Consider the following 13,757-nt stretch of genomic DNA (forward strand, 5'->3'; position numbering starts at 1 on the left):
GTTCCTACTTTGTGCCAGGGCCTGGGAATACAGCAGTGAACAAAACTGGCAAAGGTGTCTGCCCCTGCAAAGCTCCCATTCTACCTGGGGAGGCAGACCATACACAAATACACACACAGAATATAACACCTCAGAGTGTATGTTCTAAAAGAAAATGCAATACAAGTATTCACAGATCGGAGATCGGAGCGGGGGACAGTGGGGGGAAGAAAAGCAAGCCAGGAGCAAGCCTCATCTGGGAGAAGAAAGAGTGCTCCAAGGCAGAACTAGGAAAGGGTTTGGAGGTTCAAGGAGCAGGAGGGGAAGAGGGGAGGCAGCTGGAGGGGGCTGGGGAGGCTCTCGCTATGATGGGATGAAAACCACACTTCACCTCTGTGGTCTTCCTCCCCCAAACCCATAACCCAGGCTAATCATAAGGAAAATGCACACAGCACCTAATTGGCATGCTTCAAAACTGTCAAGGTCATTTAAAAAAGCAAGGAAAGTCAGAGAAACTGTCAAAGCCAAGAGGCGCCTGACAGACCTGACAAATAACTGTAATGTGGTGTCCTGGAGGGGATCCTGGAGCAGGAAATGGACATTTGGTAAAAACTAAAAATAACTGAAGGAAGTATGGACTTTAGTGAATAATAATGTATCAAGATTGGTTCTTTAGTTGTAACAAATGTACCTTAGTCAAGTGAACACTGGAGGAAACTGGGCATTGGGTATATACATACAGGAACTCAGTATTTGCAACCTTTCCGTAAAACTATCCTAAAAGTTTATTTAAAGGAAAAAGAGAGGATAGCATTTGCTGAGAGATCAGACACGGACACAGAGTGTGAGGGGTCACAGCCGATGCTTTGGATATGAACAATGAGGTGATCAATGGTGCCAACTAATGAGAAAAAACGCTGACTAAGGTGTGAAGCTGGGAGATGAAATCAAGAGCTTTTCTACCCCTCCCTTTCTATTCCTTGGTGGACAAATAAAATCAAAATACAGACAGTTATTACTTGATTTTTTTTTTTTATTTCCATTTTTGTAAAAATCTCTTGTCTTTTAAAAAGGGTAATTACGAAGGAGCTGGAACCTTTTATGTTTGCTTTTTGGAAAGATGCTAAATTGCAAATTTACTGTTCTATGACTGTGTGTCTCAAAAGCATATGTCTTTCTATCTCTACAACTACACAAAGTGCATCGGTCTTGGCTGCAAAAATGGCCCTGAACTCAGTGCATCTTCGAAGAATTATTTTGTTTAGTCAGAAGAAGAGAAAAATTTGCGTAAGCATAATTGACTCTACTAATATGCCTGATACAATTAGTATTATAACTTCTTTTAGTTTTATCAAAGCGACAAACAGATATAATGAGAATGAAATTTCAATGATCTTAAATCTAGAGGCTTTTCAAATAATAGTGATTGCAGCTTTTATTTTATCCATCTATTTCATCTCTCTTCCCCTCAAATTTCATAAATTTTTATTTTCATGAATATTTTATTTGCATCTGAACCAAAAAAACCATAGGATGGAAAGGTGTTAGTAACCCCATAAGAGAGGCAACATGGAGTCGAGGAGAGAAGAGTCCTTTGGAAACAGACAGACCGGAGTTCAAATCCTGGTTCTGTCTCCTGGCCTGTGGCCTTGATCTAGTAGCTTAATTTTTTGAACCTCAGTTTCCTCAGCTGCAAACAGAGACAACATGTGTGTGCAGGGTTGTTGTGCACATTAGAAATAGTAGTATTAGTATTAATAAATAGGTAACATGGCCGGGCACGGTGGCTCAAGCCTATAATCCCAGCACTTTGGGAGGCCGAGACGGGCGGATCACGAAGTCAGGAGATCGAGAACATCCTGGCTAACACGGTGAAACCTCGTCTCTACTAAAAAAATACAAAAAACTAGCCGGGCAAGGTGGCAGGCGTCTGTAGTCCCAGCTACTCGGGAGGCTGAGGCAGGAGAATGGCGTAAACCTGGGAGGCGGAGCTTGCAGTGAGCTGAGATCCGGCCACTGCACTCCAGCCCGGGTGACAGAGCGAGACTCCGTCTCAAAAAAAAAAAAAAAATAGGTAACATTTATTGAGTGTTTTCTATGTGCCATCTACTTCACATTTATTAATTCATTTACCACAGTGACCGTGAGGAAAGCACTGTTACTATGCCCATTTTACGGGGGAGAAAACTGAGGTCCAGAGAAACTGAGTGAGTCAATCAAGATTATGTAGGAAATAAGTGATGAAGCCCAGAAATTGAACCCCAGCAGTGAGGCCTTAGAACCTGTGCTTTCAGCACCTACTGGCCAATCAATGAACACTGCCACTGGGATCATGGCCTGCTTTTTATAAACGACATCAAAGTCAGAGAAAACACTGCAGCTGACCTGGGACTGAAATGCCAGCACCAATGCAACACCCCTTTAGATCCACCTTTTAGGGGGTGGTGAACAGATGGCATGGGATGGCAGGCAGGAACCAAGGTCAGAACCACCTCGTTCTTAGTTGGCTTTCATCTCATGATCCAGGCCAAGGACTACAGTTTAGATGGAAGAGAGTAGTCCCTTGAACAAATGAGATCTGCCACTGGATGCCAAGTGGCTAGGTGGTTTCACATCTAGTAAAGTGGCCATAACTAAAGAAAGCCAGTTGCTGGCTTAGTGGCAGAAAGGAAGCTTCTTTGTGGCAAATGCCATGACTGCATTATGGATATGGACAAAATGAGCTGCTTAAATCCACTGGTAACCAAAAGCTGAGGGGGATCAGAAAATATGCTGAATCAAATAGTTAGGATCCAAAACTAAGGAGAATTTTGGCTACATTAATAAAAACATGGCATCCAGAATAAGGGAAGTGATGGTCTCCTTCTATTCCACTCTAGCCGGACCCCACCTGGGGTAACATCTTCAAGGCCTCACATTTAAGAGAAACAAACCAGAGCACAAAGGAAGATGACTAGGATGATGAAAAGAAAAGAGGACAAATGAGAACGGTGAAAACAGCTAAGAACAATCAACTTGGTAAAAGTCTTGGAGGGCGTAATGGCTGGTCTATACAACACTAGCTCATTATATGTCTAGTACTCGAACGGTTAAATATAAAATAGTAGTTTACATAATTTGGGGTTAGAAGTTACTCATACCCACCCTCAGCCCTCCTTTGCTGCGAACTCCTTCAAGATTTGGCTGAAATATCACCTTCTTTGCTTCCCCAATTCCCTCAGGCAGAGAAAGTTGTTCTAACCATCACAGTCAGACACAATCGATGTCTAAGGAGACCTCCACTAGGAGGCTGCATAACTGATCTGCCCACGTGACCAACGACCGCACTGGGCTGTTGGTTCTTTACGGGCAATGCCTGTCTCCTACTCATCTTTATCTTCTCAGCTTGTATTGCAGGGCTTGGCACAAGGAGGCTTTAGCAACATGTGAAGCAATAAATCAAGGAAGAAAAGAGGTCAATGGTGAGAGCTGTATGAAGGCAGAATTGTTCAACCCATGGAAGAACTTCCCAAAAATCAGAACCACCTCCTAGGGCAACGTGCACCTGTCTGAGATGGAGATCTGAGCTGTACTTCCCAGGAGAGGTCTCAAAGGGTATGGCCCACAAGACTTCTGAGGACACTTCTTATCCTGCTTCCTGAAATGTGTACTCAAATCAGACTAAAGAAAAAAAATGATAGGGTTGCATATTTTCTTTTTTCCTTCCTCATTAAAAACTCTCAACAATACTACATATCAGAAGAAAGACATTCAAATATGCTTTGCTCTTAGCAATTCAAATAGGTGTTGAAGGTAAAACATCTCCTAACATCTGAGGAATTCCTTCTAACCAGAATTCAACAGGCAGGCTGCCAATTCATCAAGTTCCAGGAGACACCGTGTCATTCCGTGAAGACGAGAGTGTAAATATCTACAGCCAAATCTCCATTAATGCACATCTTGGGAAGGTCTTTTGCCAAAAGACATCTAAAGATTTATTTTAAAAAAACTATCATCTTCCAGGTTAAGAGTTATTTGGAAGGCAACAAAATCTACTTATTCATTCAGCAACAATTTATTAAACGACTTCTCTGTGGCAGACATGGGGTCATGTCAGCTCAAGGCTGTTCTAAGGGGAAAAGGGGAGGAAGAAGCTAAAACGTTCCTCTGATCTTACCCGGTGTTCATTGATGAGAAGGTCCCGTGCAGCATTAAATATCAGCGTGTGGAGGTGCTTTGAATAAAACACCAAGGTGTAATCATAATCGAAGCCATAGATTTCAATGTCTGACAGGCTCATTTCATTGTTTGAGAAAATGGCATCTGGATTCAACAAGTTGCTCATAATGGAAGGAACCAATTCTGGAAATAAAGAAAAAAAATACATTACATAATAAGTAAGAGTTAGTATGATTTCTAAAGAAAAAAAAATGAGTAAACTAGACTACAAAAGAGATTTACTTCACCTTGAAAACATGCTGGTGAAGGAAGCCAGCCACAAAGGACCACATGTTGCATGATCCTATTCATATGAAACGTACAGAAATGACAAACCCATAGGCACAGAAAGGAGATTCATGGTTGCGTAGGACCGCTGATTGCTAATGGGCACAGAATTTCTTTTTGTGGTGATGAAAATGTTCTGAAATTGATGGTGGTGATGGTTTTGGGGGATTGAGATGAGGTCTCACTCAGTTAACCAGACTGGAGTGCAGTGGCACAATCACAGCTCACTGCAGCCTCAATCTCTAGGGCTCAAGCGATCCTCCCACCTCAGCTTCCTGAGCTGCTGGGACTACAGGTGCAGACCATCACACCCTACTAATTTTTGTACTTTTTGTAGAGACAAAGTCTCCCTGTGTTGCCAAGGCTGGTCTCAAACTCCTGGGCGCAGGAACAACCCATCCTCCTCAGCCTCCCAAAGTACCGGGATTACAGGCATGCGCCTCTGTACCTGGCCAATGGTAATAGTTGAACACTCTTGTGAAAGTACTAAAAAACCACTGAATGGGAGACTCTAAAAGGGTAAATTGTATGGTATATAAATTATTTCTCAATAAAAGAACATTTGCTACCAAAAATGAACATTTGCTTCAACATCACAAAAAGGATTTGTTTAAAAAATACATGTTGCAGATTTTGGAAAGTAAAAGTATAGTTAACCAAATCTAAATATCATACGTCATCTCACCACCCAGAAAAAAACTACTGACATTTTATGTATTTGCTGCCAACATTTTTCTATGTATATATTTTGGATAGCTAACCTCACACTATATATACAGGTTTGCATTGAGCTCACTAAATTTAATATTCAATCATGAGCCTATACTTTTTGAGAATAAACTATTACATGAGACTTTGACATACACATTGGTGTGCCATAGTTAACCTACTACAGGTTGAGCATCCCTTATCCAAAACATTTGGGAACAGAACCATTTTGGATATCGAATTTTTTTGTATTTTGGAATATTTGCATTATACCTACCGATTGTGGCTCCCTAATCCAAAAGTCTGAAATTCAAAATGCTCCAATGAGTGTTTCCTTGGAGCATCATGTCAGCATGCAAAAATCTGAGATTTTGGAGCACTGTAGATTTTAGATTTTCAGATCAGGGATGTTCAGCCTGTACTCTAAGTTACACATTTAAGTTTTTTCCTATTTAATAAAAAATAACATTGCAATGAGCATCTTCATGTGTTAATCTTCGCCTTTCAGGTGATTTCCTTCAGATGGGTTTGTAGATGTGTGACTACCTTCTACCATCAGGGTCCACTGGATGTTAGGTTTGGGTTTCTTTTTTGAGCAGTTCTAACTATTTGTAAGGATTGCTACTTCATGATTTCTATTTTTTTCTTGGAAGCCTTTCAAAAATTCATTCTACCTTACAATTTCCATGAGTCCACTGGACCCTTTTAAAAAATCAAAGATGCAATAGGGGATGTCGGTGATCTTATTTTTCCAATATGCTGAAATACTTCACTGATTAGAATTATTTCATCATTACCTCTCAATTATTGCCACCTTTTTTTTTCTTTGAGACGGAGTCTCGCTCTGTCGCCCAGGCTGGAGTGCAGTGGCCGGATCTCAGCTTACTGCAAGCTCCGCCTCCCGGGTTTACACCATTCTCCTGCCTCAGCGTCCAAGTAGCTGGGACTACAGGCGCCCACCACCACACCCAGCTAGATTTTTGTATTTTTTTAGTAGAGACGGGGTTTCACCATGTTAGCCAGGATGTTCTCGATCTCCTGACTTCGTGATCCGCCCGTCTCGGCCTCCCAAAGTGCTGGGATTACAGACTTGAGCCACCGCGCCCGGCCGCCACCTGTGATTTTTTAAAAGACTAAAATAAGAAAGCAGGAGAATAAGAAATCACTTAAGATAGTGCAATAGTGAAACAAGTCATCACTATGACATCATCCTTCAGTTCTCATGGCATTGCGCAAAGAACTGCATCACCTTCAAGAAGGTATAAAAGAAGTCTGAAAACACCATCTTTGCAGTCTTTTTTTTTTTTTTTTTTTTGCTTTTGCTTTCATGGAACACCGTTGAGAAATCAGTTTTTCATTTTCCATCCATAATGGCAAAAAGAAAGCTGACGGGAGAAGACATCTCACAGTTATCAGATGTGCCAGGAGGTGAATGCAGAGACGGCAGTTCTCTACAACCTAATGATGACAGGGAAACCAACCATAAGGGTGACGTCTCAGATGATGAGGCCTCCATGACCATATCCTAGATGAAATTCAGGATCAAAGACTGAGCAATATATTTCAAAAGACAAAAAAAAAAAAAGTGATATTCTCATCTGGTTAACCTCTAACAGGATGAACACAATCATCCAATATTTTATGACAAAAACATGGACTACCCTATTTTGCTAAAATTATATATGACAGTATTTTTTTTCACCTTTTATGATGTTTATGCACCAAAATTTTCTTGAAATAGCTCACAGGCAGACAAATGCTGAAGGCAGGTGATTTTTTGGAGACAGGTACGTGTACATAAAACCTGAACTGTCCATATTTTATTACTTCTCACATTACTAAGGACAACCACCTGACTCTATTATAACAGCTAATATTTATTAAGCACTTACCATTTACTACATGGTATCGAGAAGATATACATTCTCTCATTTAATCCTTCCCACAACCTTAGGAAGCAAATACTACTTTATCCCCATTTCACAAACAAAGACACTAGAGACGCATGGAAATTACTTAATTTGCTAAGGATACACCAGCACCACATGGCAGGGTTGGGATTTGAACCTGGGAAGTTTGGCTCCAGAATCTATGTTCTTAACTCCCTTTCAGGTGCATTTTTTCCTAAAATAAAATAAAGTCAATCCATCATGTCTGGGCTTGCCCTTTCCTTTCTGCTCACTTCTTTCTGACTTATGAATGGCACGTAGTATCCACATTCACTCTAAAGAGCCACCTGAAACATTCAAGAAGCACCCTGCTTGCATAGTAACAGCTCTAACCAGGGCACTGAGGCCCCAGTCAGGGACCAACCCAGTCACGGTGAGGTATTCTGAGCATTTCACAAGGCTCCTTAACAGCTTTGAGATCTGAATCCCTTTCAAAACCTAACAGAAGCCATGGAATCCTCTCCATGCACGTGCAGATTTTGTAGAAAATTTCATGGGGTTCATCCCCTAAAGCCTATTCATGGCTCCCAATTAAGTTCCCACATTGCACCTAGTTTATTAAAACAAAGTCTTTATATCTCTACACAGAATTTCCAGGTCATTGTGAAGGCACATATACGAATCAATAAATTAATTTCGCTCACACTGACAATCTAGATGTGACTGAGCCTACTGAAAACCCAAACAGTCAATTCACTAACAATTCCATTTCTTCATTCATTTTTCTTTCATCAAAATCAATGAGACAACAACCATGGCTTTTTTTTTTTTTTTAAGATGAAGTTTCACTCTGTCACCCAGGCTGGAGTACAGTGGTACAATGTCGGTTCACTGCAACCTCCACCTCCCAAGTTCAAGCAATTCTCCTGCCTCTGCCTCCCAAGTAGCTGAGATTACAGGTGTACATCACCATGCCCGGTTAATTTTTGTATTTTTAGTAGAGACAGGGTTTTCACCATGTTGGCCAGGCTAGTCTCAAACTCCTGACCTCAGGTGATCTGCCTGCCTCCACCTCCCAAAGTGTTGGGGTTACAGGCGTGAGACACCACACCCGGCCACAAGAACTACGGCTTTCATTTTTCTTTTGCCAATAAGACATATCTGTTATAGACACTTAAGAAACTTAAAGGCAGACAGTTCACAAGAACTGGTCCTAGGGAAGAGGAGAAGCTGGCAGACCCAAGCTCTTTGAGATCTAATACCGAAGATCTTCTGGCCTTACATAAATCAATGGGCCATTGCTGATGATATTTTCCGAATATGACCACATGGCATCGTCCATATGATGCAGGTGAAGTGGGATCACTTACAGAGTGACCAAAAGCTCCACTTTCACAAATGACCTTTCCAAGGGAGGTTCGAACAGCCTGCTTCATTAGAAGTTTATATTTAGAAATGGTGCTGGCAAGAAAGTCTCCCTCCCTTCCTGCTACCTGAGAAGACTACACAAAGCCCTCAAGGAAAAACTACTATGATAGAAAATCGTGACTGATCAGCACATCTCCAAAAGCTGCATGGGAATTCCCCTGCGGGAGTGAAAGCCTGAGACACGTACATCACATGACATCATCAGCTGAAAGCCTGGATGTTTAAGGTGTCATCCTCGAACACGAGGAGCAGCATCTTAAAGGGATCTTGGCAACCTGTGCAAGCTTTAGGAAGAAAAGTTAAGAACAAACATGAATAATTACAAAGCAAAAGAAAAGAATGCCAACCACTCACAAAAGAGAAACAGTCTGGCTAAACTTTAGACTCTAAAGTATAAACTGAATGCCTCTTGACTAGTCACTTACATACTTTCTCAAAGGAGAAACCAGAGTGGGTACCAATTTAGAAAGTGAATTCCTTTGTACGTAATGGATGATGACAGCAAGGCTATACAATCAGTACAAAGAAATGGAGAGACAGTGCTGTTGCTGTGGCCAGAGCTTGAGCAAAACTCAGTTCTAATACAAGCCACTCTGAGCTGGGAGCGGTGCACCCTCCAGCACACAGTGTGGCAAGCTGGGAGGCCCCTGGCACTTCCAGTTTTCAGCAGCTTCCAGCTTTTCGTCTGCTTATCCCACAGAACACTGGGAAATGTGGTGAACAACCTATAGGAAAAACTGGTAAGCTTTCTGTTTTGGTTCTGGCTTTTTGTGTTTTTTATTGTGGCAAAATATACATTACATAAAGTTTACCATGTTAACCATTTCTAAGAGTGCAATTCAGTGGCATTAAGTACATTCACCTTGTGCAACCATCGCCACCATCTAACTCTGGAATTCTTTTCTTCTTGCAAAACTGAAACTCTGTACCCATTAAACAATTCCCTATTCACCCCAGCTTTCCGGGCAACTACTGCTCCACTTCCTGTCTCTATGAATCCAACTATTCTAGGAACCTCATAGAAGTGGAGTCATACAGTCTTTGTCTTTTTGCATAATGACCTCAAAGTTCATCCACGGTGTAGCATATGTCAGTCCCTCCTTTGGAAGGCTGCACAGTCCATCGTAGATATAAAGCACCTTTTGTTTACCATTTATCAATCACCAGGCCGTCGGGTTGCTTCCACCTTCCAGCTGTTATGAATAATGCTGCTATGAGCATACAAATATCTGTCCAAATCCTCGTTTTCAATCTTTTTGGGTGAATACCTAGAAGTGGAATTCCTGACTCATATGGTAATCCTGTTTTTCATTGTTTTAGGAACTGCCCTACTGTTTTCCACAGTGGCTGCTCCATTTTGTTTTGCTTTTTTAAGGCCACCACAGAAAAATACCATTTCTTGTCTAAATTTTATCATTTCTATTGAGAGAGAGAGAATATGAAAGAAGGCAGAACCTCATTCTGGTACAGAAGTCAGATACTTTCCACTTATTCAAGGAAACATTTTTAAGCTGTGTAAAGATGTGAGCTTGGAAGGTACAATTTTGCCAAGTACTTTGTCTTCTTTAATGCTCATAAATGCTAAATGTCTCTCCCTTAGTACAGGCCTAGAGCTTGGCAGAGCTGTCAAGTAGTGTGTGGAGACAACACCGAGCAGAAATTCATGGCCTGATTGATGTCAATGATTATTCTTAATGTTTTAAAAAATATGATGTGCCTTAGGCACACAGCACTGGAGAGCTCTAAAAGTTTACCAAATGCATTACTTGCTCTCATCATTATCCCAGGAACCAGTCAGATGAAGACAGGAGGGTGCAAAGGATGGACCGGAAAAACTGAGGTCCCAAAGGCTGCCTGTGGTAAGCGATGGCTGTGGGCACTGGGTGTCTGGGCCCCTTCAGTGCGGCTGTGCCATCTCATACTTGCTCCCGTCCAGTTGGCTCCACTTTGCAGGTACATGGGGAGGATCACAATCCTCCCTCCACACCTCACCCCTGACTCTGGCCAGCTCTGGTCACAACAGATCACACGCATAAGAGACAAGTGTCACTTCTAGAGCAGTGCACACTCCCTTCCCCTGCCGTGCCTATCATGGAGATATGATACAAACACTACAAGATGAAGAGGAGGATGGAAGGCTAAACCAACACATGGAGCTGACTGCCCTGCCCTGCAGAGTTGTGGGGGTCCCCGAGTAGACTCTGCATGAGTGAGAAATAGGCTTTGTTATAACTGTCTGTAATAAACCACTGGGATTTTGGTGTTGCTTGTCACTGCAGCATAACCTAGCCTATCCTGACTGATAAACCTTCAACACCATGATTTTGTTGGGAAACCTCTCTTCCCCAACATTCAGACTATATGGTCTCATGGGGTTCCATTCCTGACTCTAGAAGGAGGGCATGTAACCCAGGCCTGGCCTAACAGAGTACCTGAATTCCCTTACCAATGCTGACTAGTTTGAGGCAGACATAGGATCCCCTCCAGCCAATCATCATACTTTCTCTACAGCCAAAGTGAACCAATAAGTCCAATTGAGTCAATTGCTGGATTTGTAAGGGAATTTGAGGGAGGAGGCACTCTTTTCTTCCAAAGGTAGATTTAAGAGAACATAAATTTGGAGATGTGAGGGGCCACTGCTAGGAACCTAGAAAAGATGCCAATGGGAAAGAGTTAAGTTTTCTATTGCTTACATCCGAACGACTTCTACTAAACGTTTATTGTAAGAAAATTCAGCCACTCAAACTTCTGACGATAAATGTTAACTTTTTAATCTGGTATCAAAGGCATTCCCAATGTATACTTTATTCCATTTCTCCAATATTAAATTCTCCTTCCCATGCCCTACTTTCAACAAGATGGGTCATCCACTGCTCTGTGTTCTCCAACATATGCTGTGGTTGAATACTGACCAGAGTTACATCTGCCTGGAATATTCTGTCTTTGTCTAATGTGTATGCATAAACACCGAACAGCTATGTGAAAAGAATGTCAAGTAAGACTTTCCTTCAAATTATGCTGTAAAACAAACACCATGTGAGTCAGAGTTTAAAAATTTCAAACATTAAAAAGGTAGAAAAAGAAACACCATGTGAGCCAGAGTTTAAAATTTTTTAACATTAAAAACAAGAATATATAGATCACCATTTATTTCATCTCTGAATAAAACATAACTTTCCAAATGTAAAAAAAAAAAAAAAAAAAAAGCAACAGAATAAATCACGAAGAAAACTACTGACAGATTTGCAACATAAGATTTTTTAACACCTGTGCATCTAAAAATATCAAAACAACAATTTGGGAAAAGAGTTGAGTATATTAGACCAAAAAATTGAAAAGACAAACAGCAATGGTCTAGTCTTCTTAATATTTTAAAAATCCATACAAAAGGAAATAGTTGGTAAACTAAACGTTCAACCACTCGAATTACCAAAAAAAAGCAAATTAAAACAAGTAAACACAGTTAACAGGTGTCTCAACAGGTGGAATTACAAATGTCTCTACTGTCTTTATTTCATTTACATGGTTTTCTATAATAAGCATGTGTTATTTGGCTAAGAAATAAAGTAAGAAGTCATTTTCCTCTTGTCAGGTTGCAGCAGTGTTGCTGCTGCTAGTGGTAGTGCTATCTGTGTGTGCTGTTTTGGGGATGCTCTATTCTTGATTTGTCTGTAATAACGGAACCTCGTGCCAGGACCTGGGCAGCTTCACTCCTAGCTGTTTAAGAGTATAAATCAGAACAAGCTTTCTAGAAAACAGCTTGGCAATACATATCAAGAGTCTGTTAAAAATATTCATACCCTTTGACCCAGTAATCCTTTCTAGGAATCTATGCTAAGGAAATAGAGATGTAGGTAAAGATCTATATGCAAAGATTTTGTTACACTGATATTAATAAAGCAAAAACTGGGGGAAAACATGCTCCATCTGGAGGCCCAAATGTACATCTCAGATATTTGTACCCAGAAACCCAAGTGTGTTAACAAGAACATGATCAGAGGAGGTGAGATACACTTGAAAATCCTTAAAAGTTCAATTGTATTGATAAAGCAAATCACAATCCCAGAGACACTAAGATGGCATTTTTCTTTAGTAAGTTATGATTTTTCTTTTTGGTATATGTCCTAGATTTCAAGCTGTTTTTCCAGAAAAAAAAGAATATACAGATCAAAAGTCCCTGAAGAAGAAACGGAAGAGGAGAAAATTTTCCTGGAGAATTTTAGAAGCTACAAGAAAAAAAAAAAAAAAAACGCCTCCATTCTCCACTACCCTCCATGTACCAAGCTTTCTGTGAATCTCCCCAGTGCTCAGTCAACCAAAAAGTTAATTCAGTGGATAATAATTATGTGCATTTACTACATACCAGGCATTATATGAAGCAATGTACAAGACCTCACTTAATGCAAGACACAATTATACCCATTTCACAGAGGAAAATGAAGACGAAATTAACAGCTCAAGGTCACATTTTAAATATATATTTCTACGTTCCTAAATCAAAAAAGAGCATGTTTTTGTTTTTGGGGTTTTGTTTATTTGTTTTTCCCTAATTGGACCAAATCTCAACTTCTGTTTATATTTCATAATATTCACATACTTCAAAAATGCTCACAGATATTCCAGATACTTTAAGATTTCATATTTATTTAACATGGCTTCAAATTCTCCTTTAAAAGTTCACGTGTAGACTGAAAACATCAAGGTTTCAAAATTTCTTTTAAAAGTATACCTATGAATCGGAAATGTGAAAATAAGCATAAGCAAATTTTTGTGTCTACCTTGAGGCAGTATTTACCTTTTCCATTATCTCACTACAGGTGAACTCAGGTCCTGTTTTAAACTTCACATCTGTAACCATGAAAACTACAAGAAAAAGACACCCTAATTCAGGTGATTTATCTCGTAGCAACTTTCACCAAGTTCCAACTTCCTTCTGTCCAGCCAGGCTAGGCACAGGGCAGTACAGTCAGTTCTGCTATTAATGGTTGAAAAATGTGAATCTCTTCTGATATGCTAGGGAACAAGTTGATCATAATGCAATTTCACAATTTTTTATGTTTTGGTATGTTACACTTAGTACCAACAAATGTTATTTGATATAGTTGTGTCCACTTAATATCCTTTCTGCTAATAATTCATTACAATAAAGGAAACAGTTGAATAGAAACTGTGACTTTGAAGGCCAAGGTTGAGATGACAATTCTTAAGAGTGTGTAACTGCTAGACCTTAAAGAGATGTAAATTTTTAGCCAGAAACTGTTTTTTCCA

General features: G+C 40.3%; 1 protein-coding gene across 1 annotated transcript in view; it reads right to left on the reverse strand.

The window, feature by feature from the left end:
* Positions 1-13,757, reverse strand: part of NT5DC3 (5'-nucleotidase domain containing 3) — a 64,500-nt gene that overhangs the window by 33,925 nt on the left and 16,818 nt on the right. Inside the window, exon 2 of the mRNA XM_010357280.2 lies at positions 4,136-4,320. Within this exon, the coding sequence (XP_010355582.1) occupies positions 4,136-4,320 (185 nt within the window). The remainder of the gene's footprint in view (positions 1-4,135; positions 4,321-13,757) is intronic.

Source organism: Rhinopithecus roxellana, chromosome 10, assembly GCF_007565055.1.
Source record: "Rhinopithecus roxellana isolate Shanxi Qingling chromosome 10, ASM756505v1, whole genome shotgun sequence".
NCBI lineage: Eukaryota > Metazoa > Chordata > Mammalia > Primates > Cercopithecidae > Rhinopithecus > Rhinopithecus roxellana.